At 43.2% G+C, this 17,814-nt stretch overlaps 1 protein-coding gene across 3 annotated transcripts in view; it reads right to left on the bottom strand.

Moving 5' to 3' along the window:
* The window catches only part of OXCT1 (3-oxoacid CoA-transferase 1), a gene marked incomplete at its 5' end in the record, with an annotated part of 133,339 nt that overhangs the window by 97,832 nt on the left and 17,693 nt on the right, over positions 1-17,814 (bottom strand). For 2 of the 3 annotated variants that reach the window (XM_084233778.1, XM_084233776.1), the window contains 4 exons: positions 4,321-4,381; positions 6,499-6,605; positions 11,091-11,240; positions 15,161-15,296. In XM_084233778.1, coding sequence (XP_084089904.1) covers positions 4,321-4,381; positions 6,499-6,605; positions 11,091-11,240; positions 15,161-15,296 — 454 coding nt within the window. The remainder of the gene's footprint in view (positions 1-4,320; positions 4,382-6,498; positions 6,606-11,090; positions 11,241-15,160; positions 15,297-17,814) is intronic. The other variant, XM_084233777.1, reaches the window with a different exon arrangement.

The following is a 17,814-nucleotide window of genomic DNA, read 5'->3' on the forward strand; positions in this document are numbered from 1 at the left end:
CTAGTGTGAAGTGAAACAACCAACAGTTTGGTCAACTCGGCTAACATAAAGCATGAAGAATTAGCAATGCCAGGTTCTCCCATCTGGGTCAGGGAGTCACAAAAGTCAGAGGTGCCACTCTCAAAATCACACTGCCCATTTGCGTCGTTTTAAGGACAGACTTAGGCCTATTACAAAATGAAATAAATATTGAATATTTCACTCAGCCTCAAAAAAAGAGATTGGCATTACTCTCTAGAAAGCTAACTTCCTGTCAGACCCCTCAGCCCACCACCTGGCGCAGGGAGCGCGCCATCCTACTCTGCACACCCACAGCGCATGCTTCCTCTCGTCCTTAAGTTTGTAATTAAGTCCTCTCCTGGCAGCCTTTTAGTTCTTTTTCTCCTGACATTTCATGTCCTTTTTCGTGCCTTTTCTCCTTCACATTTATCAGTATCTATGTAATACTGATTAATTTATTGTATCTTTTGTCCATCTGGAACATCAGAATGTGAGCTCTGTGAGGGCAGGAGCTTTTCTGTGTTGTTCATTACAGTGTCTGTAGAGCCTGGAAGGGTGCCTAGCATGCTGGAGTGTGCGCGCCTCCCTGAACTTTCCTTAGAACATCACTGAGCTATAATATCTGGTGCTGGTTCAAAAATAATACAGAAGGAGAAAGGGTGTGGGTGGGCAGGAGTGGTCCGGGGGGTCTCTGGAGCTGGGCGATGTGCTCAGAAGGGCCACCTCACTCCACTGCTATGCATCACCATCCTCCATCGCGTGGGACAGAAACGTGAAATAGCATGTTCACGACACTCGTCGAGCGTCCATCAGCATCAACAATGGGCTGCTTTGCAGGGTAATAGACATACCCCTAAGCTTGTCCTCTGGTTAATCTCCAAAAGCGCAATGGCAGGTGCCAGGTGTTAGTACAACACAGAGGTCACCGTTCCCGGAGCTTAGCTCTTGCATTGAAAAAGGCTTAGGACATCACTTTGGAAAAGAATTTTCCATATATCCATACCTTATGACTTGGATTTTTTTTTTAAGCAAGAAACTGAAAAACACAATGTTATAGTCTTCTCTACAGGAAAAGCAAATGGAGGAAAGTGAGGTGAGCAATCCTCAAATTCTTACTTTAGGTGGTGGGTTCACAGATGTTTAATTTATTACCAGGCTTCATAACCCAGACAGGCTGCATGCATACAATATCTGTGCACATCAAACACAATATAAGCAAGTGTTTTTCAAGCAAACATATAAATATACTATAATATAAGCACAATAAAAATAACTTGATTGAGGTCAGGATAATGAGTATACTTGTTTTAACTAAAAGCTGGCATTAGCTAAAATAGTTAAAGAGGACTTGAAGAACCTTGTGTCGTCCAACACCAGGCAGGGCACAAGCCTGAGAACCAGCAGGTTATTTCAGTCCCAGGCAGCCTCAACAGCCTTTGGGGCTGAGTCAGATGACCTTTTCTGACAGCGCAGGCAAGCCAGGCTGCCTGCAGGAGACAAAGCTGCGACAGTCTCCCAGTCTCCCTGTATAACGCTCCTGATTCTCCCCAAGGAGGTCTTCTACTATCAGTTGCTTTTACAAAAAAATGTAGAAATAGTTGACTTTCCAGGATAAACCCAGGATGGTGGGAGTGCTCCCAGGAGGCAGGCACAGGGCCTCACAGGGAGGGTGAGGGGTTAAAGGAGCCCTCGAAGAGCCCAATGAGCTCCCCCAGGAAAACACGACTGTCCTCGCTTCTCCTCACTAGACACACAGAGCACAGCGTTGAGAGTCGTTCCCTGGCTGCTTCTCCACTTAGACTTGTGAAGTTTATCAGGAAAGACTTCTCCCACTCAAAGACAGAGAGGTCCAGAAATAACACTGCCTGGGCTAAAAAGAGGAATGTCTTTCTGGCATGTGTGCAAATATGAGCACCCACTTGTACTACTTTTTCCAAGTAACTAGCCAGTTCCTAACAAGGGGGAAGACACAGCCAGCATTCACTGTCACAACTTCGTGGCGAACATTCACACGGCTGCAGGTTTTAAGAAACACAAATGCACTGTTCATACTGGTTTTGTTAAAGGAGAAAAGGAAAAACAAACATAATCGATCACCTCTTTGGTTTCATGAAAATCACAAGTTTATTTAGAACACTGCTGAAAGGGAAAAAGTTTCCCCAAGGAGCAATAGTCCCCTTTTATAGAAACTAGAATTCATGTCAAGGAAAAATCTGATGTTTTCTTTAATTGAAAATAAACAGTAGTTTACTTCTTGGCATTAAACATTTACAGATGTGTGCTATGGCAGGTCACTACAATGACTCGATAAATTAAAAAAAAAAAATAGATGCCACAGAGAATAAATCATATTACCCATTTTAAGTGAAAACAAATCCTAAAGCATTGCAAAAAAAATCATGCCTTGGTTAAAACCACCACCTTCCCAGGAGTTTAAAATAAGACACTTTACTTTCCAAGATGAGAAGAGAACTCTAACACTTGATTGTTTCAAATACACTGCTGTACTGCCTCCATGATACCATCATGGCCAAGCATGTGGAGGGATCGAAAGATGCCACACACATGGGATTGGGCAGGAGGAGAAGCCGGCATGGGCCTGTAGGAGCAGCAATCTCTCCCGACCAGAAAAGCTTCACAGGCACGTCCTGTCTCTGGTATGGCCTGCAGCTATTCCTCCATCCAGGTCTTTCTCAGGACTTCAGAGCCCAGAGAGACGACATCAGTTCCCCCATCAGCGTCTCAAGCCCATCTCCCGGTCCCCTGGTAAGAGCCAGGCACCTGGTATTATCATCAGACACTGGGCAGAGTGGCACCCCTCACAGAGACGGAAGTGCTCAGTCACGGCCATCTTTGACAGCTCCTGCAGACTGTGGAGCAGTTTACTAAGGAAAAGGATCCCTTTCTCAGTGGGGAGCAGATGAGAAAAACTTTTCCCCAAGCAACCACTGCCCCCCACACATCCAGACCTCAACTTAGTCTCAATAGGCCTCCAAGGAGGTGGCTTCTCAAGCCCTCAACCCTACAGGAGGGCTTGAAATAGCAAAGGCCTGACATTTCATCTGCACTGCCTCAGCTCCAAGGTGGATGCTAAGATCTGCCTTTCCTAATTCCTTTGCTACCCTAAGTATCAAATGAGATACCCCAAGTGACAAGATTTTTTTAAAGTTACCTAATGTGCTATACAGAAATAAGGCATAAAATTAGCACTTTAATAAATCACCTTAATGTTTAAAAAAATGGCACATACTACACTACCATCACGAGAAAAGTCAAGAACATATATTCATTTTCAGATCTCAAGATGGGCTCTGAAAGCCCTCTGAGGGGAAAACTCACTCAAATACCCACTAGAATTTGACTCTCAGGTGATCTTCATTTTGAAGTCTCCTTCGAAGTTAAAATATATATAAACAAAATGGCAGGTTTGAGCTAAATCACCAAAGTCTATCCCAGAACTCTGACCCTGAGAAAGAACATTGAGCCTGAGATGGCTGAAGGAGGATCAATGCCTTAATTCAGGGCTCCAAGTGAACCACCCCAAAGCAGTCATTGGCACCTTCCTCCTCTTCCCTTAAAGAATTCACGGTATCTGGGCCTCCCCGGCGGCGCAGCAGTTGAGTGCTGGGCTGGGAAGCTGCCTGCTAACTCTGCAGTGCCAGTTCAATCCCCAGCCACCGGTGAGGGTCCCACATGGCGCACAGACCTCTCCTGCCGCACCCTCTGCTCCCCTCAGCAGTGTACTTCGTCAGTCTGCCTGTTCTGTTCCCCGCTCTGTCTCTGGTGAATCCTCTCACCCTCCTGCACATCTGGACTGTACCCCGGTTCTTGTATAAATAAATAAATAAATCTTAAAAAAAAATACAAACCAGAGACCTAAAATATTAAAAAAAAAATTAAATTAAAAAAATAAATAAATAAAAGAATTCATGGTATCCAACACAGTAGGACGGTGGACTTTTCCTGCTACAACTTACTACCTTCCTGGGATTCTACGTACAGAAATTCACCTTGGAATATAACCCAAGAAGGTCTGTTTTCAAGTGCAAAAGGACTTTTATAACCTGGTTGGCCTCACGCTTGAGCTCGCCTCATGTAAGGAGAACTTTCTATTGCGAGTCTAGCTAGCCCCAAGGCTCCTGCTGCAGCAAATCCCAAATACTGCATATTCACATAGAATCCTTCCACATCCAAGGGAAAAAGCTGTCATTTTTTGTCCCCCAGAAAAAAGTGCACTCTTGCACTTTTTCTGGAACTAATACCTAAAAGCAAGTTAAAAAAAATAATTATTAGGAAATTGGAAATAATCTCTCCTCTTACCTCTACCACTGTGGTTCCCGCAGCTTTGCACATCGGCAAGTTGAAATTCCTTGCACTTTTCCTACAATGAGAAATGAGGAAAATGAGACAAAAATAAGAATCACCTCTTTAAGCTTTAATTATAGATGAATAAAGTTTCCAGGAACTAAGAGTCTGTGAATCTTTTTTAAAGAGTATATAATATTTTTCATAAGTTCTATAATTGTTTTATATATAAAAATATATATATAAATATACAAAACATTTCATTCAATTATATAGTTTTTATGGGATTGAGGGAAAGAGGAACTATTTTCATGTTCAACATACAGGCTATATGCAGAAAAGCAAAATGAGTATTAATAAATTTAGCCTGTTTAAAATTAATCTCCCTAAATCTTTTAACTAGGATGCCATTTTTGTTTCTATGGTTAACCAGTTCACTAAATTTGCTTTTGTTAAAATATGAAGAGAAGTAGCAAGTGCTTTGTATGAGAAAGTATAATAATTATATTCTCTATTAAAGAGAAGCCTATTGCTGAAATTTAATAAAACATTCTCTGGCAATTTGGGAGTTGCCTTAAAGCTCTCTCTGGTGCATCAATATCTAATGAGATTTTTTAAAATATGACACCCACATCAGACCCTGATTTCAGTAAGGTACCAATTTTGCGGATGTTTTTGTACTACCAAGCTCCTAAGTTAATATACTTCTTTTAACCATGAAATTTAAATGTAGTTTTAAAAACTTTTTGAGTGTATGTTGATAGAAAAACTTCTTTAGTAAAGGAAAATAAGTCATAGCTATAAGCGTAAGGACAGGTGGACTTTTACAAGCTGCTGTTTAGATTTACACCAGACATCCAGGATCAAAAATTCCAAAAGCAGAGATGTCAGAGGCGAAGGCCTGGACAGACCTCTGTGCCAGTTGTTCCATAAACATAAAGGAAGTCCTAAGAGTCAGTATTTTAGCATCTAAGTCACTTGATCATTGGAGATGAACATTTTCACTTCACATCAGTGCTCAATAACCACAATGCTCAGAATAGTCCTCAGTCTTTACCTATAAGCTAGAGATGGAGCACAGGATATACTGGTGGAAATATTTTAAATAATTCATTTCCATTTGATACTATACAATTTCATCCATCTTTTCTAAAAAGGACCTAAGTTTTGCAAGCATTACATCAAGGTGTCAAATAAGCTAGACATGATGTAAAATGTCTTCCGTAATTGCCAAAATTCGTTATAATTTTAAAAATGCTATATTCAAGAAATGTAATATAGAATATAACATAAGTTCATCAGAAATGAACAAAACAGCAGGAGACAGGTCACTGAGAATTTGTGATTACATTAAAGCTGCATTTGAGAAAGATAAAACATTGCAAATTAAAAGCAGCAAATGACAATTTAAGAGAGAAAATTATTTCAGCAATAAAACAGTGAATATTCAAGAACAAACATTTTGGAAAACTTCTTATATGCTTATATTCAAAGGTGGCATAATTTTCAAAAAAATAATATAATCTATAGATCCAAGGTACTAAGTAGTTACTATTTAATATAATAATCAAAAGATCTTGAAATCTATTAAGCCTGTGGCTTAAGATCTGTGGCTATGTATAGGTAGTAATAAGGTAAGTCAGCATTATTGAGGTTGAGCAACTTCTTATCTAGAAACTTTATAAGCATTTCTTACAGCACCTCTTGTGTGTCATCATTAAATATCAGCAGGACTGGAAAAGACTTAAATGATAGCAATAGCATTCCATCATATCAACGTGGCAGAGTCATTTTAAGACAATGCAAGTAAACAATATTAAAATTCAACATAACTGCTTTTGTCAGGTGTTCCTACTATGTCTCAACATTGTAACTGGTCTTAGTGACTAAAATACACAAGGGAAAAACTAGTCTGCATAAGAGAATTTATAAGAGTATACAAAGTATATAGTCAAGCATTTAACAAGTAAGGAAGCCAACCAATCAGTACAGACCATCCCTACCACTGCCACACCAGCAGGACTACAGAGCAGCCCTACAAACACACACACACACACACACACACACACACACGTTTGATTTTAAGATATTTTTAAATAGCAAACATACCACGATAGTCATTTTGTAATCATAATTCAAGAAACAAAGTTGTTGAGATGCATTCCATAAATATTTTTTAAAACCACACTGTACCTGAATATCACGTTTCCTGCTCGGTCAGCCTTCCAAGCTTTCACCAAAGCAAAGTCCCCTGTAATTGCTTCCTCCAAAATAAAATGCTGACCATTAAACTCTCTCACCTGCACAGGACAAAGAAAGCACTGTCAAGTACTGGCACGGGTCTTGGCTGACTGTGGTATGTGGGCTGACAGAGGCAGGTAAAAGCAATACAAGCCTAAAGAAGGAAGGTCTCTCAGAGGGAGAAGGATCTCACCTGAAACCTCAAGAACAAACAGTGGTAGCAACCAGGACTTAGTCACAGTAGTGGGAGAACTAAGGGGACACCCTGTGCCAAGCCTGTCAAGACAGCTGGGAATAGCTGAGGAAGTGACAGTCCTCCAGGCCTGAGGCAGAGTCTGTGCATTAGTATTTGCTTTATTATTAGTGTATAGAGGCTTATACACCAAACATGAAAATATTCTCTTTCCTTCCACCCCAGAAGAGTCTATACACGTTGCATAAAATAACGCATTGCTTTTATACATTAAAAAAAATTGTAAGAATCCATTCATCTCTCCTAATTAATCTACTACCTGTTGACACCACTCTTATAATCTGCTGAGAATTTAACTGAAATTCCTAGAATATCTACATTAATTTGGAGATTACTGATATGCCACATCCTCCCATCCTTGAACCTTATATATTTATATAACATATATAAGTGTAGAATAGATGCCTACATATTTTGGAAATCTTACCTCCTCCTTCAAATTTTATAATTTGACATAAAAGCTTTATAGATGTATACACACATACACATATCAAAGCCTTTATATATATTACATGTTATATATTATGTCAGGTTTATTTATAAGTACTTCATGATTTCTGATGTTTCTATGAATGCTTTAATCGATTACATCTTTTCTGTCATTACTGATCTAATGGAATGCTTTCATAACAGAAAATATTTTTATTTTATTAATGTTTATTGAAGTAGCCTTCGTTTGTAACATTACATAGGTTTCAGGTGCACAGACTTAAATATCAATATCTGCGTGGACCACATTATGATCTTTTCCAATAGTTTAGCTTGCATCCATCACCAAACAACTGACATCTTTTATTTCGTTTACCCAACCCGCTTTCTAACGGAATGTTTTATTTTTATTGCCTTTCAATTCTACTCCAAACTGGGGTGTAGGGGGAAGACCAAGCAAAATTATGCCATGGCATCATGTTCCTTTGTTTTCCTCTTGGGGGTTCAGCTCTGGGAATTGAAACAAAAAAGAGGATGCGACATCAGCAGCCCATCCCACGAGTGCACAAAAGAGCAGGTTAAAGGCTGAACTCCCTTCACATTCCGACGGCGCCCCCTAGTGGACAAACTGCATGCTTTTTCCAGAAAGCGTTAACGTTTTGGTGCATTTACTACTTTTAACTATGTTTAAAACAGAAATCCTTTCAAAAACAGGTCTTTGAAGATATTACCCAACCTTTCTTCTAGAAAAGATTAATGAGCCTAGAAATCAGAGATGCATGAAGCTCTTTTAATATAAACTTAGACAAATTATATGAAGATACTTACACAGCCATAGACATAAATAGGCAAAATACCAATTCTTAGTTATTTCAAAGCAACAACTGAGAAAAACAGTGAAAATAGCTAAGTAGCTTGCATGTAGATCTAGAAAGCTGGACTAAACATACGCTAACCCAAAGTAAAAAAAAAAAAAAAAAAAAAGTTCCTTTTATTTTCCTGTTCCAATTGCAGAGGCAAGAAGGGCCAGAGCAAGTTTTCTGATCCAGCAGACCAGCGAAAGGAGTGAGTCCAGGAACTTTTGGTGGCTTTTACAAGCTTTTATTGGGATTTACCAGGCACATGGCAGGCAGGGGTGCTGGGGGCCAGGAGGCTGGCCACTCTTTCTGGGCTCTCCGGCCTTCTCTCCTGTTCCTTTTTCTTCTGTTTGCTCTCCTGCTGGCGTCCCCGTGATGCTGCCCTTATAAGCCCAGTCTCTCAGCACAGGTGAATCCCATCTACGTATGCCCACACTCTGCTCCAGGTGCCCGCCATCAGACATGCATTCAGGAGCGCAAGGATCCATCATCAATCCTAATGGCGGAGGGCAGAAAAAGCCTGATGTCCTTTCACTTACCCCACACGATTATATAATTTCCTGATGTTTCCTGATGCTACTTGTTGCTCAGTGTTAGCAGTTCTTAATTTAAAGACAGGGAAGGAAATGATTTTGTCAAACCAGCTGTTATGCTTACTTAAGATCTTTGATTTCACCATCTCTACTTCCTTACTGTGGGGTCCTTTCTTGAATTTACACAAATCAGAATTTCCCTGCTACTAGGCCAGAAAAACCCCTTTTGAAGGTGGCCAATGACCTCCCTACTTCCAAACCCAATGGTGACCTTCCGGTCCTTCATTCCCCAACTGTTTACACTCCCTACTTTGTAAAATTTCCCTTGTCTTTCGAGCCACCATACTCCCCTGATTTCTTCCTCACAAGATACCCTTTCCCGTTCTTCTTTGCTGCTCCTTCTCTTCGTTCCAATCTTTAATGTCAAAGAGGTGTTTTCAATTTGTCTGCCAGCCCAACCCACTCATCACATCCTACAGGTTTAAAGAGTAAATGCTGATGCCTCCCAAGTCCTTGCCCCAGCTTCCAACTCCCTTGAGCTGGAGTCCCTGAGCACTCCCACTAAAATCTGATGGAGCAGAACACAAGTGCACCAAGTCCCACGCAGGGCCCTTGACTGCCCAGGCTCTGCCATCCATCCTATAGGCGCACACTGTCTGCCCTTACACCTAATCCTGTGGACTCCAGTCACTTCTCACAAACTCCACTGTTACCCCCTTTAAGTCTAAACCACCGTCTATCCCCACCTGGATCAATACAACAACCTCTTAATCTTTCTCACTGCTTCCATCCCAGTACCTACCAAAAAACTCACCACCCAACAGCCACAGGGATCTGCCTAAAATGTAACTCAGATCACATCACTCTCCCACCTCTATTCCAGGCTCTCTGTTGGGCTCTCTCCCATGTTTAGTAAAACCCAAACGCACATGAGATGCTGCCTGCTCTTCGATCCCCACCCAGCACCTGCCCATTTGCTCTACCCCAGTCCCGCCACCCTTCTGGTCCACAAACAGGCAAGCCTGCCCCGGACCTCTCTTGTTCTTCCTTCTGACTGGAGTGCAGCCTGTGATCCTCGCCCTGCTCAGCCTCCTATTTTATTCAGGTCTCTACCATATGAAACCTCCAGAGAGGTCCCTCCTGACCCCACTCAGAACACAGCCTCCTGGGCTGCTGGTCATTTCTCACTCTTACCCTACTCCACGTGCGTGTGTTTATTCATTTCTCATCAGTTTCTGCTAGCAGGGGACCTGGTCTAGAGAGATCCCTTTTAGACCAGGGCCTGGCAAAGAGTCGGACTTCTGTGAGTATTATTAATTATGAAACTCATTTACTTCTCCCCATCCTAGCCAAGGGAAGCAGCTAACAAGAAACATTCCCAAAAACTGTCTGTTATATTCCCAGGGGGATTCAGATAAAAACCTAACTCCAGGTATTCAGGACAGTCTAGTTCAGCCCATGTTTTCCCAGGCAAGTTCTCAAAGTAATAACCCAAATTTTCTAAGCATCTTTACATTAATGAGGATCCATTTTAATAAAGTAGGCTCCTGTATTTTACTTTGCCAAAAACTTTTCAAACCTAATTAGGTAAAGAAAGCAGCAAGATAGAATATGAAAAAATGTAACTAAAAGCTTTGAGTCAATCCAGGTCACTCTGAGCAAGAACGCAAGGCTCCAGATGGCTCTCTGCTGGAGACAACACTGAACAGCAGGGAGCCTTGTTCGGTGACCTTTTATCTTCCTTCAAAACAAGGATCTGCAGAGCTAACACCACAGCAGGCGGCGATAAGAGGTCCTTTGATGGACTTAAGTTCTCACTTCTCTACAGACAGGCTCTGTATCTGCAACCTGTGTTAACTTCTTGGAGCCATGGGGGCAGGGAGAAGGGTAAAACTACAAATACAAGGACTAAAATACTAGCCCATGTGGTTTTAAAATTAGCTCAATTCGGAGTATCTCAACCAATCAATATGTCAAGTTCACGGAACAAATTACCTGGCAGAAAGGTAGTCCCATCCTACCCAGCACTTTAAATAAAACCAAGTTATTCAATCTAAAAAGCAAGTGTGTCCAGCCAGCAAAATAAAGGATAAATGAAAACTATGAACACTATTCCTTGGCAGATTTTCAAGCCTTTTGGTCACAGCCAGAAGGGTCTGGGAGTAAAGAGTTGATACCATGTACAACAAACATCCTCTCTATGGCCCACATAAGCACAGAGACACATGCTAAATGCTTCCAAGTGTGTTAAAAGCTATAACAACTAGTTCACATCAGCAATCCTCACTCACACATCTTATATAGATTATGGTTTCTTCTACATATTCTGGTTTCTCTGACTTTAATTCCTACCAGATGCTCAGTTTTAACTAGATATTTTACCTACTACATTTACATAATGAATGACAGAGAGTCTGCCCCAAACCCCAAGGGGAAGAGCTACCAGTGTCACCGCCGAAGGGCGCTTCTTACCTCTCTTGGCTTGCTGGCAATGGCGACGCTGCCATCTTTGTTGTACTTGATGGGGGCGCCTCCTTCTTGCACCAGGGTGCCATAGCCTGTGCTGGTGTAAAACGCAGGCACACCAGCTCCGCCTGCACGAATCCTCTCTGCAAGTGTGCCCTATAAGCAAGAAACCAACACTCCGTAAAAAGTTGGGTAAGCAGCCTTCTCTCTGGGGACCCAGAAACATTTACAGACATGGTTCCTACTCTCTGGAGGTTTAGCTCTCCAAACAGCACCAAGCGGTAGACATTGGTATATTTCAATAATACTGTCTGCTAAAAGATCAGTTTTAAAAAATTACTGCCCAGTTAGACACAACCTCTCTATTCTTTTTTTTTTTTTTTTTTTTAATATAAGAATCGGGTATAGGGTAAGGAAAAAATGTCAGGCTTTAATGCCCTCCCGCCATCAGGATAGATGATGGATCCTTGCGGTCCTGAATGCATGCTTGATGGCGGGCACCCAGAGTAGGTTGTGGGCTTATGTAGATAGGATTCACCTAGGCTAAGACTGGGCTTTTAAGGATGGCGTCATGGGGACGCTAGTAGAAGCCGAGAAAGCAGCAGCAGAAGCCGAGATCACCAGAGAGCCCAGAAAGAGTAAAGACTTGCTGGGGGCTGGGAGGCCTGCCAGCCTCCCGGCCCCCCAGCACCTCTGCCGGCCGTGTACGTGGTATATCCAAATAAAAGCCTGCAAAAAAGCCACTGAGGGATCCAGGTCTCTGACTCCTCCTTTACCCGGTCTGCTGGATCAGAAAACCTGCGCTGTGTCCTGTTCCTGCCCCTACAATTGGCATAAAACGGAAGGATGATCCATGCAGATGGGTATGGAGCCCTCCGAAGACCTGGAGGGACTAAGGAGTAACACACTGTTTGCCTGTGACGACGCTGGAGGCGTCATGGCGGCATAGGAGATGGACACGGTCCGCGAGCTGCAGGACGAGACCTTGCATGAAGGAGACACGGGAGAGGACCAGCCAACGGCAAAAATCATGGGGGAAGAGAGGACTGACAATCCCGCCAGAAGGCGGAGGAACTTTGGCAAGTTAAGTTTTTGGGACCCTGGGGGAGAATGCGATTGTTTGTACACCCCAGGAGATGGGAATCTAGGGGTGGCCAGTGGGCCTCAGTGGCCAAAAGCAGCCTGTGCATGCACAGCAGCCAGGCAGAGGAGAAAAGCCAACTGAGAAGGCAAAAGCTGGTACTGATGCTAAGTTTAGGAAGCCCTGAGTGGTAAGCTGAGGAAGGTCAGTGAGTCTCGTAAAATCACCTGTGGGTGATGCCCTGCTCGTAGTCGAGTAAGGGTGAGGAGCTGAGGAACCTGTCCTTGGGGACAGGTGGGGAACATGGCTTGGGGTGGAGCCCAAGCCAAATGTAGAGTTTGGATCCCCGACCCATGTGCTTGTGCAGTGGGTGGGCCTGAGTGCAGGGGTCTGCGTGTCGCATTGGTGGCTATGAAAGCCGAGTGTGGAGCGACTGCAGACAGAAAACCAACCCTGAGGATTAGCGATTACCCCCAAAGAGTAGAGAATCCCCAATCCAGGACTGAGTGCATCCTGGGGGTGGATGCGGTGTATGGCTTGTAGCCGAGACTACAGCCAGAGAAAGCCAAGAAGCCTGACGTCTCCTGGCGTGTTACAGATGCCGTGAATAGTTCCCCTCCCTCGTATGAGCAGTCCCTTGGGCAGCAGATTTGGTGGCTCATCTGCTGGTACCAATAATTGTCTTTTGCCACTGGTTGGGGCCCTGCCTGGACTTATTTGTGTTCTGTTGTATTTTGTTACATTGTGATCTATTTCATTTGCTTTTGCTAGCCATGGCCATGGCTACAGTGTTCGTATTGCCAAGAGACATGTGTTTATGACTTGTATATAGAAACTGATAAAGACTATGGCAGAAAACCCTGAGGGGGTGGACTGTAGGGTAAGGAAGCTGAGACAGAAGCAGAGAAGCAGAAGCAGAGATCACCGGATAGCCCAGCAAGAGTAGAGACTTGCTGGGTGCTGGGAGGCCTGTGAGCCTCCCGGGCTCCCTGCACCCCTGCCTGCCGTGTACCTGGTAAATCCAAATAAAAGCCTGCAAAAAAGCCACTATGGGCTCCAGGTCTCTGACTCCTCTTTTACCCAGTCTGCTGGATCAGAAAACCTGCTCAGTGTCTGTTCCTGCCCCCACACAGGGGTACAGGCCAGATGCACGGGATGGTGAGAGGATTCACCGGAGACAGAGTGAGGAACAGAACCGGCAGACTGACGAAATACACTGCTGAGGGGAGCAGCGGGCGAAACAGGAGAGGTCTGCTCGCAATGTGGGACCCTCGCTGGGCCTCCGGGATCTAACTGGTGCTGCAGAGGCTGCAGACAGCTTCACAGTGCTGCATTCAACCGCCTGCACCACCAGGGGAGGCCCAACCTCTCTATTCTTAATCCATATTACAACTGCTTATTAATGAAACCACACTGTCAGAGTCCAAGTATGCCACTGGTTTTTGACATCATATTCTACAGCTCTCTACTTTTAATATGTTTAAATCTATTGCATTTTTCCAAAATTCTTATGCTGAATCCCTAATTTCCAGTGTCATTGTATTTGGAGACAGAAACTTTATGGACATCGTTAAGGTGAAATGAGGTCTAAACAGGAGGGCTCTGATCCAGTAGGAGTCCTGTTCTTGTAGGAGACCCCAGGGTGCTACCATGCATGAATTCTGTTTCTCTCTTTGTCTCTCTTCTCCTCCCCCCAAACCCCATCCCCACCCCCAGGATCAAATCAGTGGTAACTTTACTTCGCACTTCCCAGCCACCTGACCTGTGGAGAACAAATATCTGCTGCTTCAGTCAGCGTAGGTATTCTCTCAGCAGCACGAGCAGACTAAAACAATATGCTGTTTGTTCTCTTTTTTATACCAAAACCTTTAAATGAAAATTGGATGGACACAAGGCACAAGCAGGAGCCAGCGCTGGGAATGAGCAAGCATCATGGCTATGCTGTGAAACCTGTTGGAAGAACATCCCCCATGTGACCTCTCTAGACAGGCATGGACTGTGATTTCATTACTACATTTTTTTTCAATTCTGCTACATGACATTGTTGTCCCTTAGATGAAGTCAGCTATAATATTTTCTGTTGATAAAAATAAAGTCGAGGGCCTCCCTGGTGGTGCAAAGGGTTAAGAAGCAATCCGCACCCATGCAACACGAGTTCGATCCCTGGACAGGGAGCTACCCACATGGCACAGCAGACCTCTCCTGACTAGCCCGCTGCTCCCCTCAGCAGTGTATTTCAGTCAGTCTGCCTGTTCTGTTGCCCACTCTGTCTCTGGTGAATCCTTTCACCACCATCCCCCACACCTCTGGCCTGTACCCTAGTTCTTACATGCATAAATAAATAAATCTTTAAAAAATAATAATAAAGTCAAGTCTAAGAGACCCCACCAGATGGAACACAAAGGTACACAACATGCAGACCCAGTGTTACCCAAATGTTTCAAAAGTTCCCTCTGTGACAAACCCCTGGGCCAGTTAGGAGACGATGTGGAAAGTGAGAAGTGACTTGCTAGATGAAGTGCTTGACCCCCTGATTTGCAATACATTGGTTCCCTGGAAGCCTAGACCCTCCTCCAGCATTTCACTCTCCTCTAGTGCTTAGCAAGACCAGATTATTCACAAATTTCTAATTCCATGATTCCTGGGAGGGGACTCTGAAGACAACCTTCAAACATTTCAGCAAGTCTTTTGCATATTTGCAGTACAATGTGCACTGCCGAGTCAAACTTGAAAATCTGTCCTAGATACTTTTCATAAAATACCTCCTTTTTCAGTGCAGAGTAGCAGAAGATATTGATCCTCTAGCACTCAACAGGCATCACTACAAACAAAAGGGCTTGCTTTGGCAAGGCAGCATCCCTCTGCCTTCATTCTCTTGCACAGAGAAATGTGTAATGGGAGAAAGGAAAATTTTAAAATGAAAATTTTAAAATAAATTTTACATTTTATTTTAAAATAAGAAGACTGCAAAAGAAAAGCAGAGAAATGTTCTTACCTGCGGTGTCAGCTCTACTTCTAATTCACCACATAAATACTGTCGTTCAAATTCTGCGTTTTCTCCCACGTATGAAGAGACCATGCGCTTTATCTGCCTGGATTTTAGTAAGAGACCCAAGCCAAAGTTGTCAACCCTGGAAGAAAAGGAAAGCAGCCTACGGTCAAAGGAACACCTGATAGAGCACTGATACCTGTCCTCCCCGAAACATGCACTTTTATTAAAATAGAGGAATCTCCTCTCCTGGGCACTTGGCCACATCCAACCTCGGTTCCCACCACCCACAGCGCCGTGCAGGTGGCTACCATTATTCTACAGTTGAGGAAACTAAAGCACACAACATTTCAGTGATTTTTTTCCCATTATCTGGGCAGTAAGGGGTTCAGCCATTATTTAATTGCCTATCAATCCACAACTCTATCCACATCTTTTATCCTTTTCACCAGATGCGGGGTTTGAAGACAGCACATGGAGGGGTTCCTGCCCGCAGCTTTGGAGGCATCTGAACAAGAGACCTGACCTGGACTGACCCCAGAGGAAGGTTTGGATGGAGAAACACTTTCTTTTTTTTTTTTAACAAATTAATGCCTTTTTTTTTTTTAAAGATTTATTTATTTATTTATTTATACAAGCCCTGGGTACAGTCAGAAGTGTGGGAGGGTGAGAGAATTCACCAGAGCCAGAGCAGGGAGCAGAGCAGGCAGAAGGACAGAAGTACACAGCTGAGGGGAGCAGCGGGCGGCAGGAGAGGTCTGTGCACCATGTGGGACCCTCCTCCGGTGGCCGGGGAGCAGCCGGGGATCGAACCAGCACTGCAAAGGCTGCGGGCAGCTTTGCAACCCAGCGCTCAACCGCTGCGCCACCAGGGAGGCCCGAGAAACACTTTCTGTTCTCAAAGGGGGAGTAGGCGTCCTCATATTTAAGAGCGAGAAGCAAAGTGTACTTTTGAAATATGGACCAAAATGAAAAATAACTAGGAACATTTTCCCCCTGTCATAAATACTTTGCTCAAAAAGATGTGTATACATAAACGTTTTCAAATCAAAAATATTAATTATAATCCACTGAAAAAGTTCTAAGAATAATTCTATTGATATATCTGTGAAATGACATGTAATATGGCTTAATACTGCTATTATTTAAAAGTCAGAATGTATCTTTTTCTCAGAAATGGTGCAAAAATACTGGCTTTGTTTTAATAAGGTGAAGGCCTCTGAGATTGTTCCTTATTTATTTCTATTATCTTTTTCAAGTTACATCGAGAAATTCAAGGAGTCAATGCAACAAGCCATTAATCACTTATCTGAAGTTCAAATTCACAGAAAACCAACACGTAACATCAGAAGCAAGGGTAATGGTAGTGGTCATATTCCATTTCTCTATCTAGGCGTTGGTTACATGGGTATACAATCTTTAAATTTCCATCAAACTGCACCCTTGTGATATGTTCACATTTCTGTTACTCTCGATCAACCTTCAATAAAGTTTTTTCAAAGGTAGTAATACAGATAACAGCAGATACAGGAGCCTTCATTCATGGCCTCTCCCTCCCAGTTCCCACAGTGCTGTGATGGAGCTCATGTTACCATACAATTCATTCACACAACAACCCTTTACTGAGTTCTTACTGTACCCCCAAAGCTGACATGGCAAGCCCTGAACCCTAGACTATTATGGTATTATCGAGGAAATAAGCACATAAACCTGTAATTGTAACAGAGGGGAAAATATGGTAAGGAAAATCTTCATGAGGTGTGGTGAGAATAGTGAAGATGGAGTACCCAATAGATATAGAAGAAAAAGGCACAAAAAGTCTTAGGGAAGGTGACATGTGAACAGACTGTCAATATAAAATAATTTTGAGAGAAGAATTATAGAAGTGATAAGGGAAAGAGGCAGATGGGCAGCTTTGAGGGCTCAGGAAAGGACTTGTCAAGTGTGCCTGGAACGTCGTCTGGAAACGGAAGGCCATACCAAGGGATCAGGGTTTCATCCTGACAGACATGGGAGGCCTGTGAATAATTTCAGAGAATAAGAGGATAAACAATCAATTGGAGAGCATAGAGATGAAAGGTAGGGATGAGGGGCCTGAGGTAGTAGTCCAAACAAGCAAAGATGAGCTTTGCACTAAGGCAGCAGCAAAGTGAATGGGGGAAAGGGACAAATCAAGAACTATCTGGGGGAAATAATTTGTAAGAGTTGTAGCCCATCCTGACATATTGAAAGATGCAGAGACCCTCCACACGTCAGGCTGTGGTGATGGAATATGATGGAAGAGTGGCTGGGGACATCAGTCTCATGATCACTAGTGACATTCACCTGTTTCACCTGGAAGGTGGTAAGTGTGGCAGCTTGTGTGACAAGTCAGGGACGCTGCTCCTAACACCTCCTTTTGCCCAACCTCACTCTCCTTCCTCATGGTCCTCATATCTACAGTGGTCATTCCTGTTCACATGCCTTTTCCCCAGTTTCAGAATGTATCCCTTTTAAAACCCTAACCTCCCTCTGCCTCACCAGCTAGTCCTCACACAAAGTAGTCCAGGTAACAGGTAACTGCCAACCTTCCACCAGATTTGCTTCATATAACCATAGACTTCAAATACTGAATTTGATAATATTTCCTATCCACCATAGGTATAAAATAAATATATAAT

The sequence above is a fragment of the Talpa europaea genome (genome assembly GCF_964194135.1).
Source record: "Talpa europaea genome assembly, chromosome: 5".
Classification (NCBI taxonomy): domain Eukaryota; kingdom Metazoa; phylum Chordata; class Mammalia; order Eulipotyphla; family Talpidae; genus Talpa; species Talpa europaea.